At 37.1% G+C, this 22,916-nt stretch overlaps 1 protein-coding gene across 1 annotated transcript; it reads left to right on the top strand.

Moving 5' to 3' along the window:
- Positions 1-19,746: 19,746 nt before the first annotated feature.
- gng13b (guanine nucleotide binding protein (G protein), gamma 13b) lies at positions 19,747-22,397 on the top strand (the record flags this gene model as incomplete). Its single annotated transcript, XM_083896896.1, has 2 exons — positions 19,747-19,856; positions 22,292-22,397. Exons 1-2 carry the CDS (start codon positions 19,759-19,761, stop codon positions 22,395-22,397), a joined length of 204 nt encoding a protein of 67 aa, XP_083753022.1. The 5' UTR covers positions 19,747-19,758.
- Between the last annotated feature and the right edge of the window lie 519 nt (positions 22,398-22,916).

The raw sequence follows: 22,916 nt of genomic DNA, 5'->3' as shown, positions 1-22,916 counted from the left end.
TGGAAAGAGCAACAGCCTCCGCCGGCGCGTCAGTGAGGTAAGAGATGCGACTCTTTCTCCGTTCACATCATCATCATCATCATCATCATCATCGTAGAATTACTGTCATACAACTGTGTCACATGTGCTCTGTTATAATAGATCACAGGCCTTAATGCAGCTGATTACCCATAGATAGATAGATAGATAGATAGATAGATAGATAGATAGATAGATAGATAGATAGATAGATAGATAGATAGATAGATAGATAAAGTGGTGTAAAGTCTACAAACAACAATCATGATCTATGTAATTCATATTTTTTTAATCTCCATCTCTTGGGCCAATCTTGTACCCAGTGCCGCCCCGAGCCTTTATGGGGCCCTAAGCTTCTTTTGATTTGATTTGATTTGAGGGACCCCCACCATCACCACCACCACCACCGCCCTCCACCTCCGAAGTAACCGTTTCTTTGACTTAAAGGTGCATTATGTAATAAATCTAAAGCAACTGGTCATAAAATCCTCCTAATATGTCACAGAGACTCAGGAATAATGTTCATATAACAAAGTGAATTCACCAACAACAACAGTACAGACAAAATATTTGCATAAAAAAAAAAAAAAAACTATGTTTATGTTTTGAAATCATGTTTTTGGCATGTGGCGCCACCTACCGACGTCTACCAATCATTGCAGTCAGTAGAGTCTCAGCTGCCGAGCAACCACGAGTTGCCAGTTACGTCAGAAAACGAAACCTAGAAACGAGACCTCGGTATTTTGAATTTGAATGTAGTAACTGTTTTTGGCCACATTCTTACATATGGCGCCTTTAACGGTTATTTGCACCATCGATTAATCGAGGACTTCTTACTTGTTCAGTATGAATTATAAATGTCAGGAAATGTTGAAAGACGTCGACCGGCGTTGAGCAGAACCTCGAAACGAGTCATGTTTTGCACGTCTTGTTTCCTTTTTTATCCCGTTTTTATTGGTTTCTTTGACACGCGGAGCAAAGAAACCATGCAAATATTCACATTTAAGAAGCGGTAAAATCAGAAAACTTGTTTTAAAGGTACCATATGTAAGAACGTGGCCTATGATTCAAAATACTGAGGTGTTTTAGGTTTAATTTTTTTGTTGTTGACGTAACTGGCAACCCGTGGTTGCTCGGCAGCTGAGACTCTACTGACTGCAATGATTGGTAGACGGCGGTAGGTGGCGCCACATGCCAGGGTTAGAACCAGAAACATAAACATGATTTACAGATATTTACAGATATTTAAATCTATAAGATAAGATATCTATATTTGAAGATATCTAGATTTCTTGTTTTTTCTCCACACACTATTGGGGGGCCCCCCTCCGGTGATCAGGGGGGCCCCTTGGTTGATGGCTTATGCCTTGGTCCGGCTCTGCTCGGCATGTACCCACCAACATTACATAAATCTTACATTACACCTCTTCCTCCTCCTCTTCCTCCTCTTCCTCTGCTCTGACCTCGCCTGACCCCTGTTTTCAGGGAAGTGTAGATCTGTAGTTTCTTGGCAGCAGAGAATTGTTGTAACTCAGTTTTTCTCAAATTCAAACAAAAAAACCCTCCAGTGTTTGTGTTTTATCTTATTTTTGACGTCGTTAGTCAGTTAGTTGTTGTGTTGTTTTCCCCCGTAATAATGATTTGTCTCCTTGTCGTCATTTTTGTTGTTTGTTTTTTAACGGGCCTGTGTGATTATTCAGTGTCCCCTCAGGGTTGTTGTTGTTGTTGTATCATGAATCTTAGTTGGTTATTTTGTCTCTTTGTGGTCGTTTGGTGACTCTGTAACTGGTTGTCGTTTCTCTCTGTGTCGTCATTTTGTGTCTTTTTTGTGGGTGTTTTGCGTCTCTTTGTGTATATTTAATCCCTTTTGTCTCTTTAGTTGTTTGTGTCTCTTTAGTTGTTGTTTTACGTCTTGTTGTAATCAATGTTTTGCCTTTTTGTGCCTGTGTGGTTGTTGTGTGTCACTTTGTAGTACCTGTGTTTGCCTTAGAGGTTGTGTTTCCTCTTTGTAATCATGGTAGTTGTTTAGTGCGTCTCTTATTGGTTGTTTATTTGTGTTGTTTTATTATCCCTTTCTCTCATTGTGACTCTTAGTCATTAGTTGTGTGTCTGTAATCATTTGTGTGTCCGAAACTGTATTTTTTTTTGTTATTTTGTGTCTCTTTGTAGTCGTTTTTTGTCTTCTTGGTTGTGTCAGTGGTTTGGCGGTGTTTTTAATGGTAATTTTTGTGTCTTTGTCGTTGTTTTACGACTTTTACCGGTCGTTTTGTGTCTCTCTGTGGTCGTTTTTGTGTTCCCTCTCTGTGTGTGTGTGAATCTTAGTGGTCGTTTTGTCTCTTTGTGGTCGTTTTGTGACTCTGTAACTGGTTGTCGTTTCTCTCTGTGTCGTAATTTTTTGAATCTTAGTACATATTTTGTGTCTTTTTTGTGGGTGTTTTGCGTCTCTTTGTGTGTATATTTAATCCCTTTAGTCGTTTGTGTCTCTTTAGTTGTTGTTTTACGTCTTGTTGTAATCAATGTTTTGCCTTTTTGTGTCTGTGTGGTTGTTGTGTGTCACTTTGTAGTACCTGTGTTTGCCTTAGAGGTTGTGTTTCCTCTTTGTAATCATCGTAGTTGTTTAGTGTGTCTCTTATTGGTTGTTTTTTGTGTTGTTTTATTATCCCTTTGTCTCATTGTAGTCATTTTGTGACTCTTAGTCATTAGTTTGTGTGTCTTTTGTAATCATATGTGCGTCCGAAACTGTATTTTTGCTGTTAATTTGTGTCTCTTTGTAGTCGTTTTTTGTCTTCTTGGTTGTGTCAGTGGTTTTGCGGTGTTTTAATGGTCATTTTTGTGTCTTTGACGTCGTTTCATCACTTTTACCGGTCGTTGTTGTGTTCACTCTCTCTCTCTGTGTGAATCATAGTTGGTTATTTTGTCTCTTTGTCGTCAGTTTGTGAATCTTAGTACATATTTTGTGTCTTTTTTGTGGGTGTTTTGCGTCTCTTTGTGTGTATATTTAATCCCTTTAGTCCGTTGTGTCTCTTTAGTTGTTGTTTTATGTCTTGTTGTAATCAAGACTGTGTGGTTGTTGTGTGTCACTTTGTAGTACCTGTGTTTGCCTTAGAGGTTGTGTTTCCTCTTTGTAATCATCGTAGTTGTTTAGTGTGTCTCTTGTTGGTTGTTTTATTATCCCTTTGTCTCATTGTAGTCATTTTGTGACTCTTAGTCATTAGTTGTGTGTCTGTAATCATTTGTGCGTCCGAAACTGTATTTTTTTTTGTTATTTTGTGTTTCTTTGTAGTCGTTTTTTGTCTTTTTGGTTGTTTTTAATGGTCATTTTTGTGTCTTTGTCGTCGTTTCACGACATTTACCGGTCGTTGTTGTGTTCTCTCTCTCTGTGTGTGAATCTTAGTGGTCGTTTTTGTCTCTTTGTAAACAGCGTTTGTCTTTTATAATCGTTTTTTATGTCTCGTAATGCTTGTTTTGTGTCTCATTGTGATCCATTTTGGTCATTATTTTGTTTGCTGTCCACTAATCAATCCACGATACAACCCTTTAACTCCATAGTAGGACTGTGCAGTCCTGCTCATTTAGTGAATCTCACCTTACACACATATGCAAACATCGATCCCTCACAGTGAATTCCAGGCCAGCATTGATCAGATGTGATCGACTGGACTGTTCCCCCCCCCCACCCCCCAGTCCCAGTGGCTCTGCAGCTCATTAATGTTTCCGAACACATCGCCTGGTTGTAAAAGCTCAAACATGATTTTGCGAGCGTCTGTCTGGCATTTATTACCCTGGGCAGCACTTCCTGTTCCTGTGCCTCGTCTCTTCCCTCTTCGCTCTCAGCTGGTCAGAGCATGCAGCTCCTGCCTGTTCGCGTCTATTTTTAGTCTCTATTTACAATGCAGTCGCCGTCGAGGCCAGAAGAAGAATTCCTTCATCTCTCGTCGTTCCCGCCTCTTATTTATCCCTCGCTGTTGTCCACACCTCACTCACAGCACTTTCCCTTTCACCTGTTTTGTTTAACCAGTTTAATAATAATAACTCAGCCCCTGGAATCAGCAATTCAACACTTTAACACCTGCTCCACTCATGTGCACTCGAGCTGAATCGATTATTAATTAATTACTAAATTAATCATCAACTATTTTGATAATCAAGTCATCGGTTTTAAGCTTTTTACATGATTAAAACAAGATTTCTGGTTGTTTTAGATTCTTAAATGTGAATATTTTCTAGTTTCTGTGATTTATCAGCTTCAATTGTGAACTTAAAGTATTTAATAGGAAAAGAAATGAAGAAAAAGGTGAAAATGTGAATATTTTCTAGGTTCTGTCATTTTCAGCTTCTTAAATGTGAATATTTTCCACTTTCTTTGATTTTTCAGCTTCTTAAATGTGAATATTTTCAAGTTTCTGTGATTTTTCAGCTTCTTAAATGTGAATATTTTCTAGTCTTGTGATTTTTCAGCTTCTTAAATGTTAATATTTTCTAGTTGTTTTTATTTTCAGCTTCCTAAATGTGAATATTTTCCAGTTTCTTTGATTTTTCAGCTTCTTAAAGGAATATTTTTTAGTTTCTTTGATTTTTCAGCTTCTTAAATGTGAATATTTTCTAGTTTCTGAGATTTTTCAGCTTCTTAAATAAATATTTTCTAGATTCTTTAATTTTTCAGCTTCTTAAATAAATATTTTCCACTTTCTTTGATTTTTCAGCTTCTTAAATAAATATTTTCTAGATTCTTTAATTTTTCAGCTTCTTAAATAAATATTTTCCACTTTCTTTGATTTTTCAGCTTCTTAAATAAATATTTTCTAGATTCTTTAATTTTTCAGCTTCTTAAATAAATATTTTCCACTTTCTTTGTATTTTTCAGCTTCTTAAATGAATATTTTCTAGTTTCTTTGATTTTTCAGCTTCATAAATGTGAACATTTTCTTCGTTTCTTTGCTCCACATAACAAAGAAATCATTAAACCGAATTATTTTGGTTTGTGGACAAAAACAAGACATTCGAGAACATCGTCATTTCCAGGTTTGACAAACACTGATCAATGTTTTTTAACATTTTATGGACCAAACGATTAATGGATGACTAAAATAACTGTTAGTTGCAGCTCTAATGTACACACACCCACACATTACAGTGAGAGGATGGTAGGACAGTGGAGGAGACACAGGTCAAAGGTTAATCTCTGAATGCTTTTGACCTAAATCACAATGTGACCTACATGTAACCTCCCCCTCGACACTTTCTCCCGCACAAACGTATCCACGCACATGAAAAAAAAGGCCCGACGAGCTGTTAATTACTCACACAAACGCACTTCTGCTACGAAACAGCGAAGTCGAGAAAGGGACAAGGATGATATTTGAAGGAGGGCTGTCAGAAAATAACGTTAATAAAGAAAATGTAATTAACCTCCACATCTTTTATGATACTTGAGAGAGTCGTTTCGAGGCTAACCCGAACCTCCCTTCATGGAAAGTGTCCCAGTTTCTGCTCACGGCTTCAGTACACGCCCGAAAACCTCACCACACACACACACACACACACACAGCATTTATTACTGTTAGTGCAGTTTTGATCACTTTTTTACATTTTTTTACAGAACACTGCTTTTTTTTTTGTTATGGTTCGAGGGAAATTATGAATTAATTATGTTAATTCACGTATGAATAGGGAAGAAAAATGACGACGGGCAGCTTCTACAACGGTGTTTAATGGTTCCTTCAGGCTGTAGGTCGCGTTTTATGTTGAATCTCCTAAAAAAAGTGTAGGGAAGTGTTTTTTTTTTTTTACTTCTTCTAAAAAATGCAAATATTGCTGTACAGAACGAAGAAAGTCAAGAAGAGTTAGACACCGTTCAGACGTGGTGTTAACATCCTGTCCTGAGTGATCTGATCACGGTCCAGGTCTGAACGCTCCCAATCAGTCCTGAATGTGTCCTCAGATCCAATCCCCACATTCAGAGGATGTTTGAGTAAAAACACACGTGGCCACATAACGCTCCAGCGATGATTACCGATCACCTTATGATTTCGTTTTTTACTTTCTTGTTTTCATGTTACAGCGGCGTAAGCAGAGTTTGGACATCGGACACGTCCGTGCAGTCAGATTCGTTAGAGACACGACGATTCTTTCTTGCTGCTCTCAAAAAGGGGAAAGCAATTTCAATTCCAAGTTATTTATACATTGCCGAGCTTCCCTGGAAGTGAAAAAAAAAAGCTATTCCGTGCCGTGTCGTAGGGATCAATTGAAGCTGAGCTTCTTCGGGAATTCATTCGAAGAAAATAACGTCAGACGATCTGTGATAAACAGATCGCGTTCTAGTGCACTTTTAGTAATGAAATGTAAATACAACAGTACACATTCGACCATTTATTTTAAGACATTCTAGAGCAATGGTTCTCAAAATGAAGTGTAGAAAATGAAACAAATAACAAGAAAAGAATAATAATTAAAGGGATACTTCACTGATTTGAATGTGGCTTTGTATTGCTAGAATAGCAGTAGTATTTTTTAGAAAATGTGCTTCCCTTCCTCAGTTTTTCACTGAGTTGTGAAACAATCGGTTTTCCATTTTCAAAATGTACCCTACTGTGATGCAAAACGCATCATTTGACTCACAGTAGGGCACATTTTGATAAGGGAAAACAGATTTTTTTTACAAATCAGGGATAAACTGAGGGAGGGAAGCACATTTTCTAAAAAATACTACTGCTATTCTAGCAATACAAAGCCACATTCAAATCGGTGAAGTATCCCTTTAAAGGAAGATTTGATGTAGAGGCGTATGATGAGAGGGAAAATGATCTTACTGGGAATAAATCTGCCTCCTGTGACTCTGCTCGGTCTGTATTTTAACACCATGGTGTTACTTTGAGAGCTCACTATTTCCTCAGGTGGATACTTGGTATAAAAAGTTTGGAGAACCACTGGTTTAGATGAAGCAGAGTTTCCCCCCGTGCTGTGATAGAGGAATCGCCTCCACATCCAGGTCGTTAATACCAGGTCTGAACGAGGCCAAAGAGAGGAAGAGAAGTATAATAGTCAGCATAGATGAGTTATGTTTGCCAGGGGTTTCATTTCTCGCAGCGTTGCAAAAAAAAATTGAGTCAGCTGTCGATTAAAAGTGTCGTGTCACTTTTTCCAAGTCCACTTTATGGCGACATTATACACTACCGTTCAAAAGTTTGGGCTCACTTAGAAATGTCCTTATTTTTGAAGGAAAAGCACTTTTTTTCTCCTAATGAATATAACCATCAGTTTAGCCATTTGACTTTCAGTTTCCCCTTAGCCCAAACTTATAATGCAACGTAAACATCAAAGGACAACTGCCTAACCTATGCATACACTATGGTCAACTGAAAATGCACAAGGCAATGCCTCAGGTAAAGCCTACAACTTCCGTAAACGTAATTATTGTGTATATAGTTACAATATATATGTGGACACCAACTTATAATGCAACGTAAACATATTTCCTGTGTTAAAGTGTGTATCTAAGACACTTCAGTGACCCCAAACTTTTGATTGGTAGTGTAGGCTAAACAAAAAGTCCTAAACCAGTTATGCTCTTGCTATTGACTTCCAGGCAAATAACTCTTCTGTAGCCAAGCCCAGCTGACATAGGACTAAAGGGAAAGGGTAAACTCTGTCTATCACATTCTTACTTTCACACCGATAGGGACTTCAGAGAGTCCAATTAACCGACTCCTCAATCTGCATGTTTTTGGACATTGGGATGAAGCCTGCAACCTTCTTACTGTGAGACAATAATGCTAGCCACTGTGACACCAAGGGCCAATTCCAATTCCTATCTTAACCCTCAATATTAACCCTCAAGCTCAACCCTTAATCTTAACTGGGCCTCAAAACCAAGTGTTGAGGGTTATTTTGTCACTTAGAAATGGGACACCCCTTAAATGCAGATACATCTTCAGACTGTAGGGGGCAGAATAACGCGAAAGCTGCGTCCAGTCTGTCAACTCCAAAAGAGTAGAAGAAGAACACATTTACGCTATTGACAAAAGATCGTAAAATAAAAATAAATGTTACGCAACAATGACGTCAGTAATCCATAATATTGGCCTAAACTAAGATAATACAATGGTTTTCATCATTTTTATATCTCTATTAACAAAGAAAATACTTCATTTGTATTTTTCGGCGCCATCTTTGTTATGTGAAAACACGCAATGCATTCTGGGTAGCCCTTGCTCCCAAGGGTGGTGTCGGAAAAAATCTCAATATTGAGGGCGATACAGCCCTTAAACTTGGCCCTCAACTTCATTTTTCTGAGAATCGGAACAGCACTTGCACTAGAGGGAGATCGTATTTTTGAGATTGAGGGTTAAACAAGGAATTGGAATTCACCCCATGTGACCCACTGTCAAATCAATCAACACGTCATCTTACCCCACAAAAGAGGGGAAAGCGTCTGACCCAATCTCAGCTTCGACAAACTCATGTTGATTTCTCGGTTCATCTAGGAACGCAAGAAGCAAGAGACAGTTCGACTGCTGCACTCAGGACAATTCAATTCAAAACAATAATCCATCAGCTGTTTGCTTACAAAGTACTCAGGCCGCTGGCCCCCGTGCTGCTGCTGCTGCTGCTGCTGCTGCTGCTGCTGCTGCTGCTGCTGCTGACTCTCATCCCAACTTTTCCACACTTAAACGCAAAAGTGCCGGCTTACGTTTCAAGAGGTCACATTTCACTGAAGCCAAATCACCAAACTGGAATGACTCCCCAGTGGTCGTCCGTCTGCCTCCGCTGACCGATGCACTTTCAGTCCGCACGTTTATTTTGTCAGAGCCTGTTGACTTAAATGGGAATTTATTGTTCACGAGGTCAAGAACGCGTCTTGTGAGGCCACTTTGACCTTGCACCAGTGGCCAGCCAAATGGAAAACAGTTCATTTGAAGGATTCTCTCGGGGGGGGGAGCGATGACGTCCGACTGGAGGTTTATAAAGAATTGCCTCTGGGTGTTATTGAGAGATCGTGTTCATGAGACAGAGACAAACACACACACATGGACAGAGTTTATTTTAGCTTTGAACTAACCAGCATCACTGCAGGCTACAGGTTAGTTGATGACAATACATTTCGAGATAAGATCTGATACGTAAAGAACTATTTTAGCTGTTGTTTGTCTTTACAACAATGACATCAACGCAACTAAAAGCAGACTTGAAATACATGTAAATGTTAGTCTGACTGAAATAGTATGAAATCTAATTTCTCAATGATGGAATAACATCCCCAGGTAATAAGATTGTGAGTCAATATACACTACTTTTGAAATTCAGGAAATGATCCATTTGCCCTGATGCACTTTAATAGTGAGCTGACTTTCTTCAAAAAAACAAAAAGTATCTCGGAATGACTTGAAATTCACCATCATAATAGTCGGCATCGCCCTGAACAAGGATCCGTTGAAAATATTTGCAAACCTCTTAAGGAATAATTTTAATGAATTTTTGAAATTCAGGAAATGATCCATTTGCCCTGATGCACTTTGACAGTGAGCTGACTTTCTTCAAAAAAACAAAAAGTATCTCCGAATGACTTGAAATTTACCATCATAATAGTCAGCATCACCCTGAACAAGGATCTTTTGAAAATATTTGCAAACCTCTTAAGGAATAATTTTAATGAATTTTTGAAATTCAGGAAATGATCCACTTGCCCTGATGCACTTTGACAGTGAGCTGACTTTCTTCAAAAAAACAAAAAGTATCTCGGAATGACTTGAAATTCACCATCATAATAGTCGGCATCGCCCTGAACAAGGATCTGTTGAAAATATTTGCAAACCTCTTAAGGAATAATTTTAATGAATTTTTGAAATTCAGGAAATGATCCATTTGCCCTGATGCACTTTGACAGTGAGCTGACTTTCTTCAAAAAAACAAAAAGTATCTCGAAATGACTTGAAATTCACCATCATAATAGTCGGCATCGCCCTGAACAAGGATCCGTTGAAAATATTTGCAAACCTCTTAAGGAATAATTTTAATGAATTTTTGAATTTCAGGAAATGATCCATTTGCCCTGATGCACTTTGACAGTGAGCTGACTTTCTTCTCAAAAACAAAAAGTATCTCAGAATGACTTGAAATTTACCATCATAAAAGTCGGCATCGCCCTGAACAAGGATCCGTTGAAAGTATTTGCAAACCTCTTAAGGAATAATTTTAATGAATTTTTGAAATTCGTTATAGTCATCATAAAGATATCGAAAATGTTACGTGTATATAAAACAATATTTCAGTATAGAAGCCTACTTTTAAAAGATGATAAACTACTGTGACTAAATGTAGAATACGAATCAGAAATAAGAACAAATATTACAATAATAATGGTAAAAGTAGTCGTTTTTATCGAACGCTCAGCTCTGCTGTGTGTCTGTTTTAAAGCCCCAGAACAGCAGGTTATATAGAATGCACATCCTCACCACATCCTGTGTGAACAACAAGCAAATGCCCCTCTTTTTTTCCCCCCGTTTTTTTTTTTTTTTTCTTTTAATGGCAGGATGCCAGATAATTGCGATATGTTTATCCTTCAGTTACAGCGAGAGAAGCCCACGAGGAAACCAAGGTCCGTCCTGTTACAGTAAACACAGCGGGATTTATGAGACGGCTCCGCCAACAGTTTCATCACCGTCCATTTGTCAGTGATGTATGGCTGTTTTAATATACTATGCACTTTACCGCCCCCTGTAAAATGTGACTGCTATAGGTATGATGTGTCATTTTGGGGATGGATTTATCAGCCGGAAGAACAACTGACAACACAGAGAGAGAGAGGGAGAGGGTAAGGGAAGTGAAGGGAGAGAGATTAGTGTTTGGAATTTGTCACAAATGGATTGGGAAGCACTTAGTGTGGAAGACGACGACGACGACGACGATGGGAGATGGACGGAAAACAGATACCAGGGCAGTGAAAGGACCCATTTTGAAAGTCAAATGTTTACGTCGTGCGATGTTTTGTCTGACGTTCAAAGTTTGCTCAGGTTTTTTTTTTTTTTTTTTTTAATTAGCAGCGAGCAGAGATGCAGAAGATAAACAGAGCGAGAGAATGTACAGTATGTACACGAGGGGGCGAGGACTGAGCAAATAACGCTCTCGGGGTAATTTGAGAAGAAGCCCGGGAGACTATAGAGAAAGATAAGAATGGGATGGAGAACGACAGGTACACACAGGTGATTTTAATACGTTTTTTTTTTTGTGAATTAACAACAGACGGCAAACGAAACGATAAGAACGCAGCAGTAAAAAAAAAAGTGATGAATGACCACTTTATTTTATCATCCTCCTTATATTCAGCGTTTATCATTTACAGTGCAAAATAATGGCCCCTTATCGTTTTGAGGAAAAGTCACGATAAAAGTGGTAGTAAAGTGAAAAATACAGCGTGACATTTACCGAGTCGTAGTTCTGACGAATCTAAGACGAGGTGAATGATTATTGGTTGTTATTTCACATCCATTTTGACTCAAAAAATGATAAAACGATGACTTCGATCCGTCTTTTGAAAGCCTCCGTGTCGCTCTGTAATCACTCCCTCACACTTACTCGCCGCTATTTTTAAACAACAGTGCGTTGGTGATGAGAAACGAGAGGTTTTGATTCATTTCCATGATCATTTATGAAAAACGTTAGTAAGTTACGACTGCATCTTGACTCGCGCGTCACATATTTAAGACGAAATGTAAACTTGCGCCTTTTCGCACCGCCTGTTTTACGTTATTTAAAATTTAAATAATCGGGAATTTGGACATTTGTGAATCCGTTCGGAATCGTCCGTGCCTGAATCACGATGCATCTAAGAATCAAATGTTTTTCCTCCACTCCATTTAATTTTAGTTACTTCCACCCCGTCATATACACTACCGTTCAAAAGTTTGGGCTCACTTAGAAATGTCCTTATTTTTTAAGGAAAAGCACTATTTTTGTCAATGAATATAACATTAAATGAATCATAAATACACTCTATACATTGTTAATGTGGTAAACGACTATTCTAGCTGCAAACGTCTGGTTTTTAATAGAATATGTACATAGGTGTATAGAGGCCCATTTCCAGTGTTCTAATGGTACATTGTGTTTGCTAATGGCGTTAGAAGGCTATTGAATGATTAGAAAACCCTTGTGCAATGATGTTAGCACAGCTGAAAACAGTTTTGCTGGTTCTAAAAATCATTATTTCTAATCTTGTCAATGTCTTGACTATATTTTCTATTCATTTTGCAACTCTTTTGATGAATAAAAGTCTGACTTTTAATGAAAAACACAACAAAAATCATATAGACGACCCCCAAACCTTTTGAACGGTAGTGTTACATATACATTACATACAGTATGGATGTCGATAAAGGTCTCATGATTACAGAAACACCATCTCGGACGCTCTCACAGTCTCTTGCTCTGAAGCTCTGTGACGGAGGGGAAAGTTACAGGAAATCTTTCAACTATCGTGACACTTAATCTAATCAGGAGGCAAAAGTCGGCGCTCGTGAGGCGACGCAGGGAAGCATGGAGGGGAATGCTAATGACAGCGACGGGCAGGAGGGTCGCCCAAAAAGAGGAAAGTTAACCATATGTAGGTTTTTGTAACTGCAGTCAAAGCATATACTGAAATATTATCAGTTAAAGGTGCATTATGTAATAAATCATAAAATCCTCCTAATATGTCACAGAGACTCAGGAATAATGTTCATATAACAAACTGAACTCACCAACAACAACAGTGCAGACAAAATATTTGCATTGAAAAATATATTTTGCAGACTGCAAATCATGTTTTGGCATGTGGCGCCACCTACCGCCGTCTACCAATCATTGCAGTCAGTAGAGTCTCAGCTGCCGAGCAACCGCGGGTTGCCAGTTAGGTCAGAAAACGAAACCTAAAAGACCTCGGTATTTTTGATTTGAGTGTAGTAACCGTGTTTGGCCACATTCTTACATATGACACCTTTAATTGAATTTTACTACAAAAATCCGCTCTGTTTCCCAGTGCTGTTTTATATAAAGAGATCAGAGTAAATATCCCATATCCTGCAAATAAGATTTATGTGTACAAGTTGATGTAAACGCTGTCCAGATCATTATATCATTTTAATCGGAAAAAGGAAAAACTGTTAGCGTCAAAGCTAACTATTTCTTTGTTTTCCTGCTACTCGTAGCACTGCGGCAGTAAAGGGTGAGCAACTAAAACACCATAGATCTTTTTTTTGTACAAGGAGAAGAGGATGCATGGGGAGGGGGGGGGACAACAAAAAAGAAAGAAAGAAAGATGAATCTTCTTGTAGAAGAAAAATAAGTGAAAGAGTAAAGGAGACAGAGAGAAAACAGGGATGAGAGATAGAAAGAGGAAAGCATCCAATCCTCCTCTGGTCTCTGGAGGATGCTGCTGAAACCTGATCTGAGCCAGGAACCGGCCATCACTCTGCCTCTTTGTGTCGGTCTAATATTGTTAGGACACACACACACACATGCACTCACAGATGTTGCTCAGACTCACGACTCAGGACACAAATATGCACCGTCTGCATCTGTAATCTATAATAATTCAACGGTAAGCGCCGCAGAACGAGGCCGTAGCGTCTTCGATGGACGATGGTTCTCCTTCAGCGTCCGTCTTATTGTGCTGCACATGTTCCTACGGTGGCCCAGAATAGCTCTAATGAGAGCATTTCACATTTCCATATTAACACAAAGGCCACCATGGCAGGCTCGCTTCATCTCGACGTGGGCGCACGTTATACTACAAAGTTCTGACGCCTTACGTTAGATTCAGTAAATCCCATAGTTTAGAATGGGTCCATTTATTTAGTACGTGCAATTTAAAAGCGCCATATGTAAGAATGTGGTCAAAAACGGTTGCTACATTCAAATTCAAAATACCGAGAAGTTTTAGGTTTCGTTTTCTGACGTAACTGGCAACCCGTAGTTGCTCGGCAGCTGAGACTCTACTGACTGCAATGATTGGTAGACGGCGGTAGGTGGCGCCCCATTCCAAAACTTGATTTCAAAACATAAACATGATTTGCAGTCTGCAAAATGTTTTTTTTAAATATGAATATTTTGTCTGTACTGTTGTTGTTGGTGAGTTCAGTTTGTTATATGAAAATTATTCCTGAGTCTCTGTGACATATTAGGAGGATTTTATGGCCAGTTGATTTAGATTTATTACATCATGCACCTTTAAGCCATTTTGGTTGTTTTGAATGAATATACATTAGCTCAGATTTTCCAGAGGATATTCATTTTTGGTCAACTTTAGAACTCAGATCTCAGTTTCTTAAATTAGCCTAAAATGGCTAAGCTACGCAAAGAACTTACTAATTTATTCCTAGTGGCAGAAAATGCCACCTTCCCCAAAAACAGCTGTAAAAATTTTATATATTAATATTTCTTTTCCACTCTCCACAAGTTTCCTCAGTGCTGGTATTGTGTCATAATTTGCATATCTCTGTTATTTTTTCTTTTCAATTCAAGTTATATATTCTGGATATTCTGTAAATTCTGTAGTTTTTAGCCACAAAAACAATAACAAAGTCAAAGCAAGGCTACAGCGGTCAAATATGAACACACATACTGTTTTAGTTCATCATATTGACAACTTCAAGCCAAAAATAGGTCCATTACAGCTTTAAAAGTGACTGTCTGACGTGAATCAAACGCACAGTCGGTAGCTAGCTAGTTAGCTTAGCTTAGCTTTAGGACTGGAAACAAGGTAACAACGCATTTCATGAGTGAGAGGCCATCACTGCTAAGCAAATTTGTTAAGCTAGCGAAACCACTGTATACATGTGAATCTACGTGAAAAAATAGAGAGAGAGTTCAGCGAAAATGTGGCCAACAGAGGGCGAAAAGATCCACCAGTTTACAAAACGAGTGCTTGTTCGGTGAATTAGATAATTCAGATAATTAGACGTTTTTTGTCCCTAGGAACAAATTCTTTATATATATACGTACATGTTCAGACTTTATATATATTAAGACTTTCTTTATAGATATATTCAGACTGTCTTTATATATATATATTCAAACTTTCTTTACATATGTTCAGACTTTATGTATATATTCAGACTTTCTGTACTGTGTATATACTGTATGTTCAGACTTTCTTTATATATATATGTTCAGACTTTCTAGATATATTCAGACTTTATACATATATATTCAGATTTCTTGATATATGTTCAAACTTTATAAATATATATATATATATATATATATACAGACATTCTTCACTGTATATGTACTGTATGTTCAGCGTTTCTTTATATATTCAGACTTTCTTTACTGTATATATACTGTATGTTTAGACTTTCTTTATATATATATTCAGACTGTCTTTATATGTATGTTCAGACTTTCTTTATATATATTGAATACGTGTGGATGCTACAAGCGAAACTCATGATTAAAACTAAATTTAGTCATTTTTGCTGCATGCTGCGTTTATTTGAGAACATTAAAAGTGTTGCATACACTTTCTTTATACATATAATACAAGCATAGGCTATTATTTATTTGATTCAGGTTTTTTTTCTCCCCAATAATAAACTACATTTTATTTGGTCAAAAAACCAAAACACAGGAGAGAGCTTCAGAGCCACTGAAACAAAAACAACACAGCCAGCTGTCACTGTATGTCAGTGGACAATGCAGTGGAGTAGTTGTTCAAATCCCTCTCACTAAACTGTCATAAAAAAAAATAAAATAAAAAAAACTGCATAATATCAAGTAGTATTTCATGTCCCTGTAAAAAAAATACCTGCGTTGTCTCTGAAGCACCTCGATGAGATCAGTTCTGAGCGCTGACTAGACGGGCGGCACTCATCTCTGCCCAATCCTCAGATGACTCACAACACTGTAAACACACACACAGGGGTACACAAACACACAATGTACACACACACACACACACACACACACACACACACACACACACACACACACACACACAAGAGGGGAAGAGTGCTATTGAGCGGAGTGCAGTGGACACACACACACACACACACAAAGAGCGTGGGTGTGGAGTGTGAGAGAGCAGACGACCAGGACAACGTTTATATGCTATATGGAGTGAATTCAACTTAATGTGGCCTTTAAATCCCATTTGCACTGTTAATTATTGTCATATAATGCCTATATGTGATATATACTATATAGTGTGTATAAGTTTTGCATTCCCTTTAAGAGTGACCTTGCTGTGATGTGTCACAAACTGTGATTTTTAGGTCCGTCAGATTCTGATATCTGGCATTTCGTGTTGTTTTTCCAGTGATTTAATGATGATTTAAACTCACAGCAGCTGTTTTTCACATGAAATAATAGGACAAACACAGGTACTGCACACATATATCCTGTATTTCCTGGTTGTTTTCTAATCAATAGAGTGAGAAATACTTTTGTAAGGTCATTAGAGCTTTGCTGAAACAAACAAACCGAAGTCTTTTTGCACAGTTTCTTTCAAAAACAGTCATTAAAACTTGTACGCTGATGGGATGAGAAGATGACACCGCAGTCATATTCCCGCAGAATTAGATTATACTTCTAATGTACTTTTAATGATTGTTTAAATGTTTTATTTGACAGGTTTGGGATGAATGAGAAACTGAAAAAAATCCACTGTATTACAACTAAATACGCTCTGTTCTGCTTCTACAGCGCAGGCCAAAGCCAGGAAATATTCAATAATAATTATCATTATTGGATAAGTGGATACGTAATTACCTGTCAAATTAGTCGCGAGCAGCATTTCATTCGTCCTGGTGATTATATTTAGCTCTGACGTTTGAGAGCAGAAAGATGATTGATTGGAAAAAGAAAGAAAAGAAAAGAAAAGAAAGAGGTCCTGGATTGAATGAATGCAGCAAAATAATGTAAAACACCTGAAACCTGAAAAACCCTCTCAGAACTGCACATTATTATGATTTAAGGGCGTCAAAGTGTGACTTTGACATAGTTTGGATGAGAAATGCAGGAGATATCAGTACAAATGTATTCTGATAACAGACGTTCGTTATACTAAGAGAATGATATTATAATTTATGAGGATTATTTATGTCTGAAACGAGCAAAGTAAGGACTCGATGATGAATTGAAATGGTGTAAAACTCTTTAAGAGGTTCAAAAATATAAAATAATTACAGTTTACAATGTAAAATGACCAATATTATAACTTTAAGTGTAATTCTTTTATGTATTTTCTCCACATTTCTGATTTTCGGTGAATGTAACCCTAAAAAAAGACATTAATTCATTCAACTGTGATAGATATATTGCTAAAATAGCAGCTAAAAATAGCTAAAATAGCTATATGCTATACAAGATACTGTAAATGAGACGATATAGTCCTCAATATTCACCTTAAATTGCAATACGGCACAGCAAAATAAACTATACTCTTAATCTGTTATCATAAGAGCTGCTGAAAACAAAGCGTATTTAATATATACGATAAAAGACATTAAATAACCTGAAAAGGTTATTCCTCGAGGACGACGCTGTACAAACACGGTCTGATAGGTTTTCTGCAGAGAAGGACATTTATTAGCCAAGTGTCCTCCTTCTCCTTGAGTCTCGCCATCAGCCGTAAATGAGATTTGTTTGAGCGTCGTCCACTTTATCCCTCACCTCGCCGAGGACATTTAATGACAACAGCCTCTTATGTGTGCTAAGTATATGCTAACAGGTTCGCTTAATCTCTACGTGGACGCGCGTTATACTACGAAGTTCTGATGCCTTATGTTAGATTCAGTAAACCCATAGTTTAAAATGGGTCCATTTATTTAGTAAATGGAATTTAAGCCATTTTGGTTGTGTTGAATGAATATACAGTAGCTCAGATTTTCCAGAGGATATTAATTTTTGGTCAACTCTAGAACTCAGATCTCAATTTCTTAAATTAGCCACAAATGGCTAAGCTACGCAAAGAACTTACTAATTTGTTCCTAGTGGCAGAAAGCGCCACCTTCCCCAAAAACAGCTGTAAAAATTTTATAAATTTGTATTTTTTCCACTTTAAATTAGTCAATCTTGCCTGAAATATACATATCAAATATTAATAATATATATATATATAATATTTTAAATCTTAACCCTTTAATTGCCAGTTTGTTTTCACAACTCGACTGTTTTTCTATCTAAAAAAAACTACAATGATTTGCAGCAACATTGATTTTAATACATTGTTTATTTTTTCTGCAGAGACAGATATAAAACAAATTAACCCTAATTTGTTCCTCGGGGCAAAAATCTTCCAATTGAAAACCATTGAAAATACTATTTTTACTCCCACGTTTATGTTAACATAAAATAATGCGTTTCTCTATGTTAAACGTAGTTATACGGAGGCTACAAGAATGTGCAATATAGAGTGTCTTAAAAATATTAATTAAAAAAACTATATAAAGACACCTGAGCAAAAATTACTCAAAAAAAAAGGTGATACAAAATATCTAAAGAAATGTCTCAACAACACATAAATACAATGAATTATTATTATAAATATAATAAGAATAAGAAAAAAATGCATTTTGTACAGCCTGAAGATGTGACCTATAAACAAATATATGCCCCCCAGGATGTCCATATAAGGAGTTGTGTATTATTCACATGGCAATTTACCACCGAGCCGTGTAAGGGTTGCATGCACTGTTCATTTTACTGATTTTGCGTCCCTTTATAACAATAATAATAATAATAATATAATAATAATAATCTGAGCAATTTCAATAGGTTCCTCATCACCTTATAATAAGTTACCTTTGATGCACAAATTGCAGCACAGAGTTCTTAACATCATTGCATTTACATCAAAGACACAGAAGTGAAATGAGCATAAAAGCATATGTATGATATAATATAATATAAATATGAAAATATATACAATACTTAAAACACTAGTTCAATCCTGCTGGTTAAATACTAAAGAAGTGAGTATTCAACTTTCTCTGATGCAAGATATCACATACTTTTAGATCAATATATTCATGTTTTATTTGAATAATTTGAGCTTGTCCATATATTATTATGTTCATGCACTAACTGACAACTGTGAGGATTATATATAAAGCTTTAAGTTGTGCTACAGCCTCATCACTACATTCAGGGAGGTGTAGAGGAACAAATGGGACGCGGCGGATGTTGATTAGTTTATCAGTCTTTGTAGTAAATGATCAGACTACAGGTGCCAAAGTTACGGACGTGTACAACTTCAGAACTGAGCCGGTTTTTTCATTATAACGAGATAGTTTTCCACGTAATAATGAGTGGGAGGAATCTGCACCGAGAGAGTGATGAGCGAGAGAGTTCCTGCAGCAGCTGTGATGTAAACATCACGCAATAATCAATCGATAAACCCCGACCTTCTCATTTTAACATTGAGAAAGTTCTACGCTTCCGTACCAAAGACACGTTGTTTGTAAATGTAATTAAATTCCTGGCCCTTAGAAGGGAAAACAGCTCAAAAGAGAAGAAGTAGTGAAAGACTGAATATATCCTGGAGTGATAAGTGGGCTCTTGCCAGTTTTGCTCCGCTCTTGTTTGCACAATATAAATCAAATAGCTTCTGTTCTGCTTTGCTGTAAGTGGAAGAATCTCCTCTCTCGCTGCTGGGCAGAGTCGTACTTTAACACAACTGTGCACTGCTGTATAAATATATAACTCTATATATCATTCACTCCCTGTGTGCAGGTCGAGAAGAAGCCCTTACATCGAGCTGCAGCCATGGACGAGATGGACCTGCCCCAGATGAAGAAGGAGGTGGAGAGCCTCAAGTACCAGCTGGCCTTCAAACGAGAGAAGTCCTCCAAAACCGTCACTGAGTACGTCGTCCAGTATCACCCTCTGATAACGCTCTCTGTGCAACTTAGATGTCATGATTTCTGCAACACAAAACAAAGAAAAAAGATCTTTCACCACAGATTCAACGTCTCAAATACCAAAAAAAATACAACTTCCATTTACTTTTATGAAACAAGGCTTTTATTGTGAAATATTTGCTTTTATAACACATAACTTTTCAAAATATAATTTTATTATACCCAATTTAAATTGAAAGTCTTATTGACGTCGCACAGATGCTGATGCACAGTATGTAAAATATACAGTGTACTAGATTTAAGGACTGAACTACACTTCTACACGGGCTAAAGTACATTTACATAATGTGGAACTCTTAGGATTTTTAATTGACTTGTACATACGTCAATTAAAGGGGCCACTTCACCAAAAAAAAAAAATATATATATTTTTTTAGATTATTGTAGGGTCTTATGTTCATTATTCTGACAAAAGGTTGACGTCAAGTTTGACTTCCTTCAAAGAAAATAAAAGCCCTACAATGTGCTTTGCTGCGTTTCTGTCAATTATAACACATTTTATAGTAACTAAAAGATCTGAAAAAAATTTAATTAAATTACATTTATTTTTTATTTTTTTTAAGGGTCAAATTCAATAACTCTAATATAATAATTAATCATTTTTTAACTCTGTAATAGGAAGTGATTTAAACGAACACAGCTTAGTTTACGCTTAGTTTGACCAACTGGGGGGAAAAATGGGTCCTTTAAATGTGTTCTGTGAAACATAATTAATAACAAAGCAAGTTAGTTATTATTTAATATAACAACCACAATGATAAAATCAATGTGATGATATTTGTGGGCCAACATTCCACCACAGTGAGTGATAATAAATTACAGCAGTGTGACTCCACTGTGTCAGATAAAGGGAAGCTGCAGCCATCGCTCAGCTCTGTGCTCTCACTGCAGTGGCAGCAGATTAAGGACTTATTGAGAAAAGTCTGAAAAAGTCTTCATCTGCACTGTTCAGAACAGACTGTCTTTTGTCTGATGTGGTGGTTCAGGGTCAGTGTTTTTGCGACACTGTGAAAATACATAAAAAATTACTTGGAAACTGAGATACAGTGACAAAAACAACTGGATTTTCTCATTCAGTTACAAGCTTTTATGGATATTTGAATGACTGTCAGGGTAAAGGTCTAGTATGCAACATCACGAGATATCAGGAAACAGATGTCGTAATTCCGAGTTCCATATTAGCTCCAGTTGAACTTAGCGATATAGACGAGTTACAAGCTGCCTTGTTGTATAAGAAAGTAAAGTTCAAAGCATCCAACACAAGAAATGTGTGGAGGAATCTGGAGTGTTTTTTTTTTTAAAAGCTGCCGTGTCAGTTGTTACTTAGCAACAAACACCTTGGAGATGAAAAGATGACGGAAGCAAAATTAAGAGAACGCATGAACCTGCACCGCTTTCATTAAGTTCCAGTGTGTGTGAAGGAAAAGTAGGAAAGCAGAAAAATGGTGCAACCTATTTTTTTAAAACTAACAAGAATGTGGACGTTAAGTCTTTAATCACCAGCTTGTATGTTTATTTAAAGTTTTATTTAAACTCATTAAAGGCCCATGAGGGGAAATTAACAAGGCAAAAAAATAAAAATAAATATAATAAATATACATATACTGTATATATAAAATATAAAATAAATAGGAAAAAATAAAATAAATGAATAATAATAAAAAAAAAACACATATATATATATATATATAATAATATAAATAGATAACTAAATAATCACCAGCTTTTAACGAAGACAAATGCATATTATTATAATTATTATCATTTTATGGACATTTAAACGCCTAACCTGGCTATCTCCATGACAACAGCAGTGTTTTTATTCTTATTTCTCAAACCACACATTTAGTTTAGGTTAACTGTCAATTCCAGCAACAGAGAATTTGACATTTTTTCAGGATAAAAGCTCTGAACTTCAATTTTTTTTTTGTGTGATAAGATAAGAAAATCATTTAAGATCAGATTTGTTAAATCATCGGCCGGGGCCCAGATACTGATGCAGATTTGGTTAGATTTTTTTTTTGTTTGTGCTAATTCAAATTTAATCTTAATTTTTTGCACTCTTTTTGGTTTTCTTTAATAAAATTGTTTTAATTTAATTTTAAATTAATTTTTTGTACTATTCTTCTGTAAATGTATTGAGTCTGATACGGAGCAACTGTAACAAAACAATTTCCTCCGGCATAATAAAAGTATTCTGATTCTGATTTTAGCATTTTAGCTAGGCGTAGCATAACAAGAGACAGGGAAATCATTAGCTCTCCTGGTTCTCCTCACTAAATCTGAAGCTCACTAATGAACAGGTTTTATCTACCGGAAAAAAACAGTAAAGTGTTAATAAAGTTGTACAAATGTCTCCGTCTTTCTCCGTCTCTTAGTTTGGTGAAGTGGATCGAGGACGGCGTTCCCGAGGATCCCTTTTTGAATCCCGAGCTGATGAAGAACAACCCGTGGGTGGAGAAAGGCAAATGCATCCTTCTCTAGACGAGGAAACCACTGACCCTGCTGCTGCCCACGAGTGTGCGACTGTAACCACGCGACCGACACACACACACACACACACACACACACACACACACACACACACACACACACACACACCTACAGATGACCCCTGACCCCTACTCGCCTGTGAAGGCCATAGCAGGACAGCGCCTCCTAACTTCTCACCTTGAATGTACAACCACTGATATGTAAAAACCCCCTTGACCTTTAACCTTTAACCTTCCTGTTAATGCACCCCCCCCCACACACACACACCTGACTGCCACACCTTTAACTGCAAGTTTTTACTCCTGCCACGGCAACTACGCACATCACGACAACAATACTTTATATGAAGTACGTTTATTTATGCTGCTGCTGCTGCTGCTGCTGCTGCTGCCATCGTCACAAGCTTCCTCTTCTCTTTGACTCTTTTCATCCACACTTTTTTATTTTGTCCGTGTTGTGAAGAATTAGTGACCAACACCAACAACAGACCTGAGATATGAAGCGTTTTTA

This window comes from Microchirus variegatus (assembly GCF_963457635.1).
Source record: "Microchirus variegatus genome assembly, chromosome: 10".
In the NCBI taxonomy this organism is placed as follows: domain Eukaryota; kingdom Metazoa; phylum Chordata; class Actinopteri; order Pleuronectiformes; family Soleidae; genus Microchirus; species Microchirus variegatus.
This window is presented reverse-complemented; position numbering and strand designations above follow the sequence as displayed.